Source organism: Tribolium castaneum, chromosome 5 (assembly GCF_031307605.1).
Source record: "Tribolium castaneum strain GA2 chromosome 5, icTriCast1.1, whole genome shotgun sequence".
NCBI lineage: Eukaryota > Metazoa > Arthropoda > Insecta > Coleoptera > Tenebrionidae > Tribolium > Tribolium castaneum.
The window spans coordinates 10,849,134-10,866,462 of NC_087398.1; the positions used below are offsets into that span (position 1 = coordinate 10,849,134).

Consider the following 17,329-nt stretch of genomic DNA (forward strand, 5'->3'; position numbering starts at 1 on the left):
CTAACCACTGTCCTAATCTTTATATATCCGTAATTTTTATTCTATACATTGTTAAAGAAGGTCCTTATCGTTTGATTTAAATTTTATTTCCAAACAAAAGTGTTCAAATTATCCAATTTTCAGTCAAATTTTTAATTAAATAATTAGACTAATTTATTATTAGTCTATCATCAACGAAAACTGCAAAATTCCCAGTTTGTTTTCCTTGTCACGTGGTATATTTCTCGCCCATACGGCACATTCCACATTAATCAAAACACCACCTAAAAAAACATCATTTTTACCGCGCCTTTTATTATTAAACTTCTCATCAAAGTGGCCTGCGGCAGTCCAGTTAAGATAGCAGCATTTAAAACAGTGACTTGATACATTGCCGCCAACTTAATGTTCAAGTCACAGGCGACTTTGATCGGTCTTACGCATGGGTTGCTCGAAATGAAGAGCCACTAAAGGGTCAAGATACTCCTTATCGCCATTATACGGAAAATATTGACTTGGAAAGCCATTAAAAGGCAGATATCTTAAAGCCCCGATGTGTTCCTTATCGGCTGCAGTGTCGCCATCACAACTCACCCAAATATTTTGGTGCTAGAATTTTTTTCTTTATTTTTTCTTTTTTTTTTGTATTTATTTACCATTCCTCGAGGTTCCAGTTTTGTGATGGTGTCTTTCAAAAAATTTGGCATTTCTGACGGCATGTTCGAGCTGTTGTAAGGCACAGGTCTCCATTTTGGAACATTACTCAGTTTTAGGAAGACACAAGGTGTGCCAAAATCGTACCCAAAACCAAATTTTGGTAGACAGGGGGCCATTACATTTGAATTGACGTCAAAATTACAAATTTTGTTGTGTGGAGGTGATTGGTGTGGAAGACAGGAAACCACATTCTCAAATTGTTTAGTGTTATTGTAACCTGGAGTAACTATCACTTAAAAAATAGATTTGAAACCTATTAATTTATTACGTTTGAGTAAGTTATTTAAATCGGTTTTGTAATGTTGGCGTTTTTGGTCGGTTGGCTTGAACCAAATGAGGTTCGTTTCTGTCGAGGGTCTCAATACCAAAACTAGGGATTATGACAAAATAAAAAATTTGATTGGTGTGCTTTTACCTGGCGTTTTGTTTGAGTTCCAGCGGCTTTGGCAGCATCTAGCGCCAGAAATTAAAACCAGCAAATAAATTAATTGCATTCTGGACGAGGTTTTAACAGTTTTAATTTTTCTTGTTCACACTCTGTAAATTACAAGTTCAAACTAAAGTACAGTGATAAGAAATGACCTCTGATAATTCACAACATGTCTTCAAGCAATAATCCAAATCGAGCAATTCCTTGCTTGTTTTTCCGTGGTATGTTCCTCGCCCACGCTGCGCATTCGACATTAATCAGAACCCCGGCTGAAAAACTAAATTAGTAGATGCAATAACGCAAAATTACAAACTTCGTGGTCGTTCAAAATGAACAGCGATCAAAGGACTGAGATAATTTTTGGTATCTGTAATGGAAAAATATTGGCGGGAAAAGCCCTGCGATGGCTTGTAATCCAAGGCTCCAATCATCTCTTTATCAGCCGGAGTTTCCCCGTCACAAGTCACCCAAATTTTCCGGTGCTAAAATTGATTTATCACTTTTTTCTTATTTAATTCTTTGAACGTTACGGTTCCTCTTTCTTCCTCTTCGTGTATAGTCTGTTTCAAAGAGAGTGGCATATCGGAGGGCCAGTTTGTGCTGTTATAAAACTCCGGGACCCAATTCGTGACGTGGCTTAATTTGAGAAAAATGCAGATTTGTGCGCGATAAAAACAGTAATCAGGTGCTGTACTACAAGGTCCCAAAGCTCTAACATCTACATCACAAATTACATTTTGGGGAGGTGTCTCATTTGGGTCACATTTCCACACATTTGCAGGCTTTTGCCCGTTCTTGTACCCTAATAACTTCAACATGTTTTATCCACTTGTTTTGAAAGAAACTTACTTGTAAGGAATTTGTCTAAATCTTCGACATAATGCCGATATGTGGTTCGAGTTTGTGGCACAAACCAAATCAAACCTGAGTCGCTTTGTCTTGGTGTAGGTTTGAATTGCAAAACTGGAAAAGTTAATCAAGTTTTGTTTAAACTTTCGGAGTTACCTGGGCTTGCGATGGCACTGTTTATCGCCAGGAAGAGGAACGTCACGTAAAATAGTGACATTTTATTGAGTTTTGATGAAAAGAACGACAATTTGTTTACTTGTCGGGTCAAACAGTTTATCAGGAGTGGGAGAAAATGAACTAATTGTAAATTTAGTTTTGAAAAGTGGAGACCAAATTATGCAATAATTATCATTTTTTCATTTACTTCAAACAATTATATTTATTTGTTGGCTGAGAGATATGCCAAAAAAATCCGAACTGGGGGTGGAATAATAATCATTATTTAATAAAATAATTTGTTAATTAAGGTGACTAATAATCAGTATTGTTTAAAACGCATTAAAAGAACATCAAAATCTATTAGAAGTGGGTTTAATCAATTTTGAGACACTTTGAAAATCGGAGCTAAACAGGATGTTTCGTCTAAACCCCATATAAGAAGTATTGAGAGTTCTAATAACGATAATCGGCTGAAAATTTGTAAACAATCATAATCTGTTAGATCCTGCTTAATGAAAAAATTTTAAGGTGGTGGCACTTTCGGTTATACCGAAAGTCTTTATCAACTACTTTATTTTAAATGAAAAGCTGTTTTTTATTATATGTTTTTTATATAAAATCGATAACTGAATAATAATAAATAATTTGAAAGAGAAAGCTTAGATCTTTCCCTTGTTGTTTTCAAAATTTTAAAAAAAGTATGGCAAATCTCAAATTTTTAAGGACAAGTTTGCTGAAGCACTTATAAGTTAATTTTTTCAAATGGAATGCCTTGGTTTTTGTTTTGCTGAATACACTGTTACATTTATATATTTAAGAATTTTCAAGTTAGAATAACTTTCTGTTGGAATTAAGAATTTCATTAGACATAGGTTCTTTCTCATAATCTCATAGATTGATAGGTTGCTATGTAAACGAGAGAAAAAATGTGAGAAATCAAAGTTCTTTCAAACCAAAATTCAATGAATTTATTTTGTTTTAACGAGAAGGTTAACAAAATTTCGAACGAAATTAGTCGTTTCTTTAATCAGAAGAGTGTTTCTTTGGCAAACTATGCAACAGCTGTGGTTAGTAACGACAAAAGTAATTTATTTATGCAAAATAAATGTCCAGTTTAATTGTTTAATTGGATCTGCCAAAATTATGTATCATTATTTTATTCCTGAAGGCATGAATTCGCTTAACGTTCTAAAAGCTTTTCAATAGCAAGACTTAGAAGATTTTTAGACAAACTTAGTAAGAGAGTGTGTAGTGTAGTAGTGAGGTTTTAAAGCAAAATCAAGATCAACAAAAGAGAGATTCAAAAAAAAAAGATTAAAAGAAACCAATCAACTCATCCAAGACATAATAACAAATTACGTAAAATAGAAGACCAAGGGCCGCATGTCATTTTGAAATAAGTAAACAGTACTTTAAGAATAAGTTTACTTTTCAAATGGGTACATATAAACTTTTCTATATTTTAATTATAATTAAATCATCTATGATTTTATTACTATTAAAATAAAGAAATTTCCCAAAATATCAAAAAAAGACATTCTAGCTTGAAAATTATCACATACGGCTAAAGGCAATGCCAATACAAATCGATGAAGAAAAAAATGTTTCCTTCATCTGGTAAAACAAAAATTGGAGCAGTCCACTTGACAAAAAACTTGACCTTAAATTTTTTGAGTTTATTAATTTTTTTTTCAATTTTGAACACACTGAATGACAGACATTTAGGTTTTCTCTTTTAAAATTTCCAAATATGCTTTCAAACTTTCTAAAAATAGGAGTTACTAATTTTTGTAGTGAAAGGTGACAATTAAAATAACTAATTATCTCGAAAACGATTAAACTTAGGTATAGAAGAAGCTGATGAAAACTGCATTAGAATAACTCGAGTAATTCAAAAACGCAATGAAAAACAGCTTCCCATTTAAAATGAGAAAATTGATGGCGACTTTCACTATAACCGGAAGTGCCACCATCTTGAAAATATTTTTATTGAGCAGAACTTAACAGATTATGGCCGAGTACCAATAAGTATAAATAAATCCAGATAAATATCAGCATTAGAACTTCTAATAGATACTTCAAGGACCGGTTTGTTAGAAGAATAATTAATTCAATTTGCAATTAAATACGTGATTAACTGATCACGTGGCCAAATTGAAGCACTTTGATTAGTCTGTTTGCGTTGTTAAATTTTAATAGACCCTTAATGAGGTATTTAGACGGAACAATAACCCGTATAAATTTTACCTATTTTTGCTTTGGTAGCAGTTATCTCGAAAACTATTGGTCGGAGGAAAATTATCCTTGTTTCTAGATTGACAGACAATTCAAAAAGCTTTCCAGAGGTAATTAACTCATTGACGTTATATCATCTAATACTTCCGGAGTTATTGCCCGATAAATGCTCCGCGTACCGGAAATCGACTAAAATTTTGCCAAAAGTGGGAAAAACCAAAACTATTGACGTTTTGTTGCATTTTTTAAAACTCTAGAGGGTTATAAAGACATAGAAAAGTCCATAAACTTTTGTAAACATTCTAGAAAACATAGTATATACAGCGTGCTCAAAAACTGGCGCACCAACTCAACGGTGTGTGGCAGAGAACTGGTTGCATATAAAGGTAAAAATAGTAAAAAAATTCTTTGTATTAAAGTTATTGATAAATAACGGTTTTTAGATAAATGATATGTGCCAACGTTGTCTAACAGTCATGATCGCAATAGAATTTGAGCAACAATAAAAATAAATTATTTTTGAAACGGTTTCCTAGGAAATAATTCCCAGTGTTGGCACATCTACACATTGTGATTTTTTGGATGAATTTTAATTTTTTTTAATTAAAAAAACTGCTAAAATCTGATAGTAAATTTAAAAATAATTATTCATCGTTTTGTTACGGAACGATTACCTGGTATGAAACATAAAAACATAAAAAAATAATGAAAACTAAAGCAGTTAATACAATAAGTTTGTAGCTCCAGATTTTTTAAAATATGACTTTAGGAATTTTTTCAACATTTTTCCCGTAATCTGCACTTTCTTCTCAATAACGTACCACTGAGTTGGTGCGCCAGTTTTTGAGCACCTGTATACTAGGGTAAAATATGCCCTTGTATTTTTGCAGAAAAGAATTGGTGAAAGTTGGGAACTTTTTCAAAAATATTTTAAACAATAAAGCTTCTACGTGGAGTAACTGAAGAACGAGGTCTAAATCACTTTTTATTAGTGTATGTTGTTTGTTTTTTTCTTTTTTTTTTTCGTTAAGTATAGTTTTAATAAACAATTAGGTTAAGCTGTATGAAGTTGATTGCAGAAATAAAACAGCACTTAAGTTTAGAACCGATTTATTAGTATTTTTATTAGTTTTTTAAAAAAATTACATAAGCACAAATAATCGTTACATGTGCACACGCATCAAAACCAATAATTAGTTTCAAATCCAAGCACAGATGGAATTGATTTCTTTTATTTACATAACTATGCATCAAAACAGAATTGAATTAATTTCACTTGATGGTGGCCGAACTCGAAATCGAAAAACGATAAAACCCTAATAAGTGATTCAGTATCGGCATTATTAGGCTGGTCCGAAAATCCTTGGCGTTCTCCCCTTGTGCGTTAATGAATGCCGATACTGAACTAAGTCATGATGAAAAAAACGCGCTTAAGTACTTGTATAATAAATCTGAATGTCCCTAGACCTACCTAAACTATATATGAAGTACAGATATAACATTTAGTAGTTACTATTTTTTAATTATTATTATTTTTAATAACAATTTTAATTTTTTTGTATGTTTTCAACGTCGTTCTGCGACAGAACAATGCTCAACACTGAGTACGGTGAACGGAAAAAGTGAACGAGAAACTTATGTACAAAACTCGAATTTAGCGAACTCAAGAATGAAACACATTCGCTCCTATCACAAACATGAAACAGAGTGCGTCGAAGTCCACACACTTTTGAAACATCTCTCCGCGCTACACAGGCGGAAATAAAATACTCAACAATTATTGTACACTATTGTGAAAAACCTATGATTTTTGTGTAATGCGGTGGCGCTACTGTCTGGATCCGATGACCGAAATTCCGTCACACTACTAGCAATAGAGGGTCAAAAATTCAATTGCGCTGCTCTAAGACAATACGATTTGAACTAATTTTTTTTTGGTTTTTTTAACTAAAGTCTAACTAGACCGTCACTGGTGATGTTCGACTCTCTCCGGTAACTATGGCAGTTGGTAGAGCCCACTCGCTTCGATTTAGTCGACCATCAGCTCGAAATGGACAGAACCTCTTCTGTCCACGCGGTCATGGTGGATGTTGCGCGCCCATGCTTTGCATTCGATGTTAATCAGGACGCCGCCTGCAACAAAAACCAGGGTCGGATTATAGTTGTGGGAGCCCATAGGCAAATCTGACTCGCTGCCCCCCTTCTACACCTTTTTACAAATCTTTAATTTTAAATGATTTATTGTTTTCTGTATTACGTAGGTTTTTAAACAAGGTAAACACATGCATAGACTAGTCTCCCTAGCTACTCTAAAATCGAATTTTACGACATTTCATACAAGAATATTTATTAATAACATAAATTAATTATTAACTGAAAAAAACTCCTTTTACACAAAACTAAATAAGTTTAAAATGTCGTTTTAAATTTTTAACGATTTTTATTGTAATTGATAAATTTTGATAAAGAACTGATACTAGAGGGGCAGATTGTAGTTCTGGAACACCGTATATTTTTCTGGGCGCATTCTAAATTTTTTAAGATAAATGTAAAACTTTCAAGCAAATTATACGTTATTAAAAAAATAAGTTGGTATACCATTTTGTTTCTATACATCTTCTAACATAAGAAGCTGCTTGAATTTAAATTTTTGAGCATATAATACCAACTTTACCACTATAAGGTATGTTTTACAGTATATGAAAAACTAATAATAACTAAGTTCTCTGTGCATGTAAATTGTTTCAAATTTTATGTAATTCTAAAAAGAAGAGATGCTTAAATGTTGGTTTATGAAAAAAGTATGTTAAGAAAGTATCGCTAACCTCAACATTTAATTAATTAAACAAAACCAAAAAAAATTAAAAAGCGTAATTTTAAGACTGGCAACGATTTTCTTAAGAAGTTTTTGCTCAATGCACTATCTAAATAAGCATCGATTTAGAATGACAGCAGAAATTACAAAATTCCAGTTCGTGAATATTAATATTTTTAATTATGTAATTAATTTTAATTGTGAGGAATCATAAAAAAATTCTAAGAAAGTCACATGCATAGAGAAAATTTTTAAGTAGGTATTTAATAGCATTAACTGTTTTCTGTGTGATTACTAGTTTTTAAAATATAGTAAAAAATATTTTTAAAAGACTCACCTTGTATATTATACAGAATTTTGAAACCAATTTAATTAGGTAGCCTAATGGGTAATCCGGCCCTGACAAAAACACACTTTGACACAAAGAAAAATACAACAAGCTCAATTTCATGAGAGTCCTACGTTCAAATAAATTTTTTGCTCAAGGTTTGAAACGTAAAATTGAGTATTAAATGTTTTTCAGTTTTTTCATTAGTTTTATAAAGTCTTATACTTTTCTAGGATTCTTAGTGTTTGTGTAATGAATGTGTTTTCGACCGAAAAAAAAACACAAATTATTTGAAAAAGTAAGCAGAATTGACCATTTTATTCGTTCCTAAGGCGAAATCACGTTCTATGAGAAAGACCGAGCTTAAAACCTGTTTGCTAGTGTTTTATTTGTTTGATAATGATAAAACAAAATTTGTTTTATTTGACATTAGATATCGGAGGGATATTGCACTCCCAACTGTAAAACAAACCATTCATAAGGCGTCCAAACTGAACAAAAAATTGTGGTTTTATTATTTTGTCAAGAGCGGCCAAACCATCTAGAATTTTGCTGTTTTCTGAGAAAATTTAAAGTTTTCTATTACACTTGGGTTCAAAAATCGTGGATAAATTGTGGTTCGATGGGTTTTTGATAGAGATTAAGAGCCGGTTTACAGAACATTTTAATTACAATTAAATTTTAATAGCGATTAACTTGACATTTTTTAATGCGTTTTAAATGGCAACTTAATTTGAATTAGTTTAATTTTCCATTAAATCTTAATTTCCCTTCCTGTAAACCGGCCCTAACTCTCGCAATTAATTTGTGTTCAAACTCAAACATTTTCCAAGTTTTTCAGCAAAATTTTAATTGTTTCGCAAGACTCCCTCACAAAACTCAAAAATGTAGCGAATTGGATCGAAAATCTTTATATCCTTTTGATTTAATTTTAACTTTGAGAAGCAAAAACAAAAAAATTTCATCTTATTGAACTTTTAAGAAATTTCTTATTTTTTCTGTTCTTAGGCTTCCAGTCGTTCAATCTCATAGTTTCTTAGTGTCTCAATTACACAGTTTTTAAGTTTATGTTCAGTATTACAGCTTTTTATATTCTTAATTTTCCATATTTTATATTCTTTTTCCAAAACGTATGTTTTTCACTGTCTTACAATTTATTGGTGTTTCTCTGCTGAAGATTCACAAGCCCTTGCAAATGCAAAGCATTATTTTAGTCAAGCCATTTTAAAAAATTACTTGCTTTCTAATTATTGTAAATGGTGGAATTATACATTAAAAAAAATAAATTTGTTAACGCTCCTCCGTTAACTTGTGCGAGTTCTTGCTGTAACGCTTTTTTTATGAACGTAACGTAATTTTTTTTATAAAACGAACTGAATAATATAAAATAAATGCTTTTTCATCGAGAATATATATAAAAGAGTATCACCTTTTAAAGGTAACTCACCACTCGAAACGTTGATGGATATTGTAAAACTAAGGGTAAGAAAAACTTTCAAATAATCTCGGGAACCCTTGGGCAAATATTTCAAGACTTTATATCTATGAAAATGGTTTTACTTTTTCTTGAAGTAATTGCTTTTTTGTGCTTTAAGTACCAAGTACGAGTATTTATTTGGAATACAGTGAGCAGCAAATCTAATCTTATTAAAACTGAAAATATTTTGTTTTGGCAAAATTGCAAAACTACACCAGTCACAACAAAATAATTATTTTTTACCTTTAGGTTTTTTTCAAAGAAAACACTTAATTTTTTTCGGGAGTTTTGACAGAATTTTTAATTGTCAAAATGATTATACCAAAATATTACATGTTAGGTAAAACGAAAATTTCATTACTAATAAAGAAACAGACCTTATTATTATTTTGTTACTGCGCCAATAAAAATTGAAGTAAATTTCAATCAACTTTTTTTCGTTAAAACGATTTTTTATGGCAAAACAAATCGATATTTATTCAGTTAAAAAAAATTAGTCTTTTCGTTTTTTTCTTAATAGACAACCAACTGTAAATTTAAACAATGTTGCTCCGGTAGTTGTCCATAATGTACAGTCACGGTCAAAAACAATGACACACACATCTGTTCATATGTTAGGGTTGATGTCTAAATATGACTGGTGTAAAATGTGTAAAATAACCTGCTCTTGAAATTTATGACCCAAAATATTTTAGATAGACTTTTGCTATTCGGCTGGATTGATAACGGTGTCTTTCTTTTTTTTATGAATAATTTCTGGACTGTAGATGAACAGTTTGTCCACAGGTATTATCATTGTCAAGAGTTTGGTGAATGGCATTTTGAAAATTGTATTTGAATGAAGAATTGATTATATTTTTTGTTAAATATTTAAATTTTGTTTGTATTTTATTGATATTAAAAATTACATTTTTGATTTGATTTTATTTTTTGAAAATATTGTTATATGATATTTAATTGTTTGGTATTGCCATCTCAACAATTAAAAGATGTATAGATATGGTTAAAAAAATTAGGATTTTCCGTTAAAAAGAAAGTTGACGTTCTTACTCAAAAACCAAAATGTAAAAAATTTCACATTTCATTGAAAATTATGTAATGTTTAAAAGAAAATTGACCTGTTTGAACATTTTTGACCAGTATTTTTAGTTTTGCCCGCTCATTGTATCCAGGACAATATTATTATCTGTAGTTTTTGCTTTATCGTGAAATGTTCAGTAAAGTTGCTCAAGGAGTAACTTCGTCAAAAAACTGTTTCAAATACCAATTTTTATCAATTATGGTATAAATCAAAGGCAAAAATGTAGTAAGAAAACAGAATAAAACGATGAATAGATCAAGTTGACTAACAAGTTTTTAGGAAATCAAATTAAGATCAGAAAATGTAACAAAAGTGGAAATATTTTTAACAAATCTCAGTGATCCTGGGTTTTAAGATAGTTTTAAGATACACCAAACGACTCAAAGATTCTTAAAAACGTGCGTTGAAGAAAGATTTTTTGATTCCTTCTAAACCAGTGCGCAAAACTGAATTTGCAAAAGAAGTATGGCCCACATATTAAAAAAATAATGAATAATTATACTCCTTATTTTTACTATCACACATGTTCAAAATGTTATTTTCTTAACACCTTACGAAAAATAAAAATAAACGTATCAATTTTTACTTACGTGTTGGTTTTTCGAAATGCACCGCCACTAAAGGACTCACATAGCCCTTAACATTGGTAAAGGGGAAATATTTAGCTTTGAACCCTCTCTGTGGGAAGTAGTAAATTGGACCGATGTTTTCCACATCAGCTGGGTTCTCCCCTTCGCAATCGACCCAAACGACGTGGTGCTAAAACCAAAATTTCAGTCTCACCCTACCCGAAAATTTCCCTACTTGTCCAGTCATCTCCTCCTTGGCAATGTGGTCTCTCAAATGCTTGGGCATGTTACTGGGGGCTGTTGCATTGGTGTAGTAGTCGGGAACCCACCCAAAAATCTACAAATATTCAATCAGACAACTATTAATTTTGTGAAAATTTTTACTTTATTCAGTTTAAGGAAAATGCAAGGGCCTCCCCCTTCTTTACTCCCGAACCCGTAACCATAGTCCTTGTTACAGGGGGCGATGGCATTGGTGACTTTAAAATCGCAGAACTTTCCCTCGTCTGGTTTGTCTCGATTATCGCAGTTTTGCACGTTTTCGGAAGTAGTTTGTTGCTGATAAGCTACAATAAAACTAATAATGTTGAAACTTTAACAGAAAATAATCATTACGTTCCAAAAACTTGTCCAGTTCATCAATCCAATACTGGACGTTTTTGGGCTCCCCAGTTTTGTACCAAATCAAGGTACTCTCAACGTTGGAGTCTGGCGGCATTGGTCTGAATCCCAGCCCTGGAAAGCTCCAGTTTGGCACAAATCACTTGTAAATTTGGGAGCTTACCAGGATTGCTACCGATTAGAGAGTTATCTCCTTGCCATTTCGGCTTGGTGTCGTCCAACGTCTGGTAAAACACCGCCAACATGGCAGCAAAGAAACCGACCAGAACGGCATAGAAGATGAGATAAAACAGGAGGATCTTTCCTGCGAAGAGAAAGAGATGAAGGTGTATTATTTATTTCGGGAGTATCGATCGCATGACCCACTTTTTCAGCGCTAATTTCAATCGAATGCTGAGGTTTATGCAAGTTGGGATTGATATGGTAATGAGTTTCAATCAAGATTCATCGCAAGTTGTTGCCGACAACTCGGTTGATTGATAAAAGTCGTTGTGATAATGGACATGCTATCAAGATTTTATGATGTGTGCGAATCTATAATAATTACGGGTTTGTTTATTTTGGGCGATGAATTGTGCCAAATAAAATTTTCAAATTTTTTTTTCAATAATGCTGATGTTAATGAGAGTATTGGGTTCCGGACGAATGAAGCAATTGCAGCTTTTCTACAACGATTTTTTTTCTTTAGGAAGAAGTTTTCATCATGAATTTTGTTAAAGTTATTTGTTATTTCTGACTCAAAAATGCAAAAAGTGGCTATCAAAAATCTAAAATCGCTTTATTCTGACGCATTAAAGAGCCCCCAGGTTCAAGAAAGTCATTTTTGGCGATTCCTTTCATAAAAACGAAACAAAAAATGATTTCGCAAAATCTTTTAACGGAAAAATTATTTACTTTTTTACTTTTTTGCATTGTCTTTGTCTTTTACTATTGAACATCTAGTGCTCTTTCTGCCTATATTTTTTTTTTAGCTTTGTGCTCACCACTATTTAAAAATCATTTTTTTGTCTACTTTAACATCTTTTCACCTAAAGCGAAAACTTGTACACTGTAGATCTCTGCACAGTGTAAATCTACGTCATGTTTTCAAAAAATCGTTTTAAGCTGCCTAAAATATACTATTAAAGACGGTACAAAAGACTATTTTGTTGTTGAAAAACAGTACTGGTGTTATCTCTAAATTAAATTTAACTCCCGAATGAACATTTTCTGCACTTGGACAATCGTGTCAGAAGGAAAGTTTACAAATAATTTGGGTCCTTTTGAAATCAAAATTGAAAAACATTAATCTTAAGTATAGATTCCTATAATTAAAAGTTATGGCTTTCGGGTAATTACGTTTTCATGTTCGAACTTTAAACTTAGTAAAGAGTGATTCATAAATAACACGTAAGCAGGGTCATTTGGCCACAAGATAAGAATTCTGAACTGTTAAACTTTAGTTTATTTCATAGGGTAGGTACCTTATTTTGTACAACTGTACATAGTTGTAAATAATTTATAAATATGAATGTGGAAAATAAAAAATTTCTGCAGTTATATCTTAACTGCTTTATTGTTCAAATTATACAGAATGCTCAAAAACTGGCGCACCAACTCAGTGGTACGTTGTTGAGAAGCAAGTGCAGATTATGGAAATATTGACGAAAGTACTAAAGTCATTTTTTTTATCTGGAGCTATAAACTTATCGTGTTAACTTCTTTAGTTTTAATTATTTTTTAATGTTGATTAATTAATTAATCGTTCCCTAACAAAACAAATAATTATTATTTTTAAATTTACTATCAGACTTTAGCAGTTTTTTGAATAAAAAACATGAAATTCTTAAAAAAATTATTTCAACGCTGGAAATTATTTTCTAGGAAACCGTTTCCAAAATAATTTATTTTTATATTGATCAAATTCTTTTACGATCACGACATTTAGACAACATTGCCACATATCATTTATTTAGAATTTGTTATTTATCAGTAACTTTAATACAAAGAATTTTTTTACTATTTTTACCTTTGTAGTACTTTTGAGTTGGTGTATCTCTTTTTGAGAACCCGGTATAAATATTATCGATATATTTCAAATTCATTGCTCTGAAAACAAAACTTAGACAGTAATGCGCTCTCTGGCGACATTAACGGAACGAAAAATTTTATTTGTACGTCGTTTCGTATCTTAACATTTAGATATCCGTAATCTTAACTTACATAGAAAACGCAAGGATTTTAAATTTAAATATCAACTTTGATTATTTAAGAAACAATTTCCCCACACAAGCCGTTCTAGTACCTAGTAACCTAATTCCAATGCTACTAACAAAAACTTAAAAAATAATTGTGCATTGTGACCTGTGTCCGACCCTGATTTCATTTTTGTTATGTAGTTTATAGGACAATAAATTATTACTTTTCTACCATCGTTGTGTTAACTCTTTTTCTGAGTCAAGAGAAAAGATTTCCTCGAAACAAACCGAAAAGAATATAAAATTAAACACAAACATGAATAGAGTAAATCAATAACTCATATTTATTTGTATGTAGATAACGCTCGATAGTGTCAGATAAATTAAACGTTATTAAGCTAATTCACAGAATTATTGCAAGTTACTATAACTTAAATTGAAATAATAGCTTATAATAGACTCATCAGGCTAATGCGCTGGTGTCCCCTTTTGACGGAAAATGCTACAAGACTTTGGCTTTTGGTCAGTTGTTACAAAAAAATATCGTTGATGTTTTTGCTTTTGTACTTTCTTTCTATATTGAAGAATATATTAAAGGAGAGATCCCACCTTTTTTTAAAAAATTACAAAAAACATTAGGAGTTGGGCTACAGTCATCAGTCATCACACAAGCTCAAGAATTTGGGAAAAATCCCTCATACAACACCTCCTACAGATGAGATATTCAATCCAATCGTTCCTTTTTAGTGTTATATTATGATTAATGATTATATTCTTCTCCAGAGCTGGCACAATCCACTTTTACCATCACACGTTCGATACTTTTCCTAGAATATCGTGTCTCAAAATTGAATAAAGATTTTTCTGACTATGAATTATTTTTTTATAAGCTGTCTTATTTTTCGTTTTATTTTTTATTTTATCATTCACTTTTCACTTTGGCATTTAAAATCGGTGCGGTACGTGGTTAGAGGCAGCAGTTTTTTATGCCAACCATTGGGTCCAGATTTTGCCGATTCTTTTGAGTGAATAATAAAATGTTAATATTTATTTAATAAAAGAGAAATAGCAGAACAATTAGCGTTTAGTAAAGCAAATTATATGTTTTTAAGTAAACTAGCCACATGTTATAATTCGATTGAAAATAAAATGCGTTGTCGTTAATCTGTTATTGTGTATGTGATTAATGTGATAAATACCGACTGAAAACACAAAATAGGTACATATACCTAGTCCAAATTAAAAAACTGGTCGAAATACCTTAAAATTTTAATTTTTTGAATATATGTATTTTAAAAACTGGTGGTTTTTAGTGTTCATCACTAAATAAACTATATTACATAATTATATCTCATTTCAGTTCATAGTAAAATTTTGCAACAGCGCATTTACATTTTTTGGACTGAAATGGAGCACAAACTGAGAAAAGGGTTATCTCTACTCTGCTATCTGTAACTACTGTTATCAGGCTGTAACTATTATTTTTATTATTCTTTTCTATTATTCCTTTTCTTTCGTTCAACACATTTTATCAGTAATTAGCCCATGAGTAGTTTTTTGGGTCAACAAAATGCAGGATTACCAAAACACTTTAAAGACAATGCAAAATATTTGAAATATTTGCTTTTCATGCCTATTGGTTTTCGCTTCCTTTTTGAAAGTCTGCTGTTCTGTTAAGTAAAAACGTACTTATCTACAAAAATAAAAAATGTGTACCAATTACTCATACCCTTTTACAATATTATGATAGTTTCAGTTAATTTTATCAAATACTTAATTGTAAAATTAAGTTTGAAAAATATTTTTATGCGACATTTCTATACCCACTGCAAACTGAAAAAATCATCGCCGAAGACTGAAAGAGTAAAATCTTTATTGAAAACACTGAGTAATAACAAAATAAACAGTGGAACCGTATATACATAATGTTAATTAATTAAATACGAACACAATTAATACAAATAGATGCCAAACTTTGAATATCGATCTTTGGCAAGTCCATCAGTGCTGCCAACTAGCAAATTACTGTCTGTCCCTTTGGAATGCGTAATTTCGCTCAAAAACTAATAATACCACAAAGGCACAAAATTAAAAACTGCGATCCTAATCGATCAGAAGCTCGAAGTGAACCGAACCCATTCTTTCAGCTCGGTTGTAACGGATGTTTTTCGCCCAAGCCCGACACTCGATATTGATAACAATCCCCGCTGGAAAAAAATTTAGAAGACAAAAAAAATAATAAACTTTCACATTTACAAACTGTCCGCATAAATCGGACGGCCACCATCACACGTTCGATACTTTTCCTAGAATATCGTGTCTCAAAATTGAATAAAGATTTTTCTGACTATGAATTATTTTTTTATAAGCTGTCTTATTTTTCGTTTTATTTTTTATTTTATCATTCACTTTTCACTTTGGCATTTAAAATCAGTGCGGTACGTGGTTAGAGGCATTTTTTATGCCAACCATTGGGCATTGTTAAAAATATTGGTCCAGATTTTGCCGATTCTTCTGAGTGAATAATAAAATGTTAATATTTATTTAATAAAAGAGAAATAGCAGAACAATTAGCGTTTAGTAAAGCAAATTATACGTTTTTAAGTAAACTAGCCACATGTCCTTTTTTCTTCTGCTTTTTCTTTCTACTTCTGTAGATGTAGAGAGATATAAATGGTCGTCGTCAAAAGTTAGTAAAACATGCCATTATTAAATGTCATTCGATGATAACTAATGGTTGTGACTAAATAATTGTATACTTAGGTATATGCTTATATCAATTGTTAGTCTATTTTGTATATCTACAGTATAAATTGCAATGAAAGTTATAATTTTTGTATTGCACTTTTCTGCATATTTTCTTCTTAAATGCTGCATTGTAAGCGTATATTTTTAACCGTTTTACTGCATAAGAATCCGAACTCTAGTGATAAATCACTATTTCATTATTTTTTATTCGACAAATCAGTTAAATTGATCCCGACCTTGCCTCTAATTTAGGCCTTCAACTTCACATCACAAAATCATATCTTCAATTAGCCACCAAAGGAAAGAGGAAACTTGATAATTTTTAAGCGACCACAAATAATCTTGTTTTTAACGTAACAAGCTATTGGTAGGTGTTGACGAGAAATTTCATCGCTAATTAATAAAAGATTTTGATGATGAATAAGTGAACGACGGGCGTCGTCCTTGTCTGTACCAAGCGTCGACTTGACGCCATGACACACAAAAGGGTCCTTAGTCAAAATTAAATCAAACTTTTAAGCACGCAACGAATTGTTCTATTAAATAAAACAATGAGATAATTAAGTTACGAAATTGTGATTTTTGAAAATCAATGAAATGATTTTTTCTGGTAGATTAAAACAGGGTCAACACTTAATATAATTATTCCTTGTCTTTTTTTCCCTTAACTTCGAATGAAATTTTTTGGTCTGAAGAACTCACGAATCCAAAATTCCTCAAATGAGGGGGTTGAAGTTGGTGAAGGCTACCCGTGATCGATTGCGGTAAATGCCAAGGATGGCTTGCGTAAGGACTCACCCCAACTGGATCCGGTCCTGCCTAGAAACTGGCTGGTTTCGGGGTTCCACAGGAAGATTTTGAAGCCCTCCCATTTGCCAAGTTTTGGGGGCCGTGTGTAAAACTGGTCGGCTTTTTTGTCCGCCATGGTACTCTTCCTGCACACACTACTTGCACCTTCTTCGATGGAGGATGAACCGCGACGCTCCCCGGGGTCGGACGACTTGCGCACGCCGCCAACGGGGACGGCTTCGATCGCGAGTTTGAACGCCGCAACGGACGATTTTCACGCCATCTGTTTTAGTTTTTGGCGGGCGATATTGTGTACTGCACGAGGATTTGGAGAAGGAAAAATATGAGGAGAATA

At 32.0% G+C, this 17,329-nt stretch overlaps 3 protein-coding genes and 1 long non-coding RNA gene across 4 annotated transcripts; all 4 read right to left on the reverse strand.

Moving 5' to 3' along the window:
* Window positions 1–64: 64 nt before the first annotated feature.
* On the reverse strand, window positions 65–1,252 carry LOC100141520 (sodium/potassium-transporting ATPase subunit beta-2-like). Its single transcript, XM_001813199.4, has 5 exons — window positions 1,112–1,252; window positions 965–1,066; window positions 636–913; window positions 420–588; window positions 65–263 (listed from the first exon to the last, which is right to left on the reverse strand). The coding sequence occupies exons 1-5, from the start codon at window positions 1,188–1,190 to the stop codon at window positions 160–162; spliced, it is 732 nt and encodes a 243-aa protein (XP_001813251.2). The 5' UTR covers window positions 1,191–1,252; the 3' UTR covers window positions 65–159.
* LOC103312935 (sodium/potassium-transporting ATPase subunit beta-2-like) lies at window positions 1,198–2,288 on the reverse strand. Its single transcript, XM_015980010.2, has 5 exons — window positions 2,132–2,288; window positions 1,976–2,089; window positions 1,657–1,928; window positions 1,440–1,608; window positions 1,198–1,395 (listed from the first exon to the last, which is right to left on the reverse strand). Exons 1-5 carry the CDS (start codon window positions 2,190–2,192, stop codon window positions 1,289–1,291), a joined length of 723 nt encoding a protein of 240 aa, XP_015835496.1. The 5' UTR covers window positions 2,193–2,288; the 3' UTR covers window positions 1,198–1,288.
* Window positions 2,289–5,462: 3,174 nt separating this feature from the next.
* On the reverse strand, window positions 5,463–17,197 carry LOC661678 (sodium/potassium-transporting ATPase subunit beta-2). Its single transcript, XM_967826.4, has 7 exons — window positions 16,984–17,197; window positions 11,424–11,564; window positions 11,255–11,374; window positions 11,024–11,205; window positions 10,875–10,976; window positions 10,661–10,829; window positions 5,463–6,502 (listed from the first exon to the last, which is right to left on the reverse strand). The coding sequence occupies exons 1-7, from the start codon at window positions 17,108–17,110 to the stop codon at window positions 6,399–6,401; spliced, it is 945 nt and encodes a 314-aa protein (XP_972919.1). The 5' UTR covers window positions 17,111–17,197; the 3' UTR covers window positions 5,463–6,398.
* LOC107397933 (uncharacterized) lies at window positions 15,294–16,977 on the reverse strand. The gene is made up of 2 exons (XR_001574946.2): window positions 15,694–16,977; window positions 15,294–15,644 (listed from the first exon to the last, which is right to left on the reverse strand). It is a non-coding gene; the product is annotated as an uncharacterized LOC107397933 (long non-coding RNA).
* Window positions 17,198–17,329: the final 132 nt, after the last annotated feature.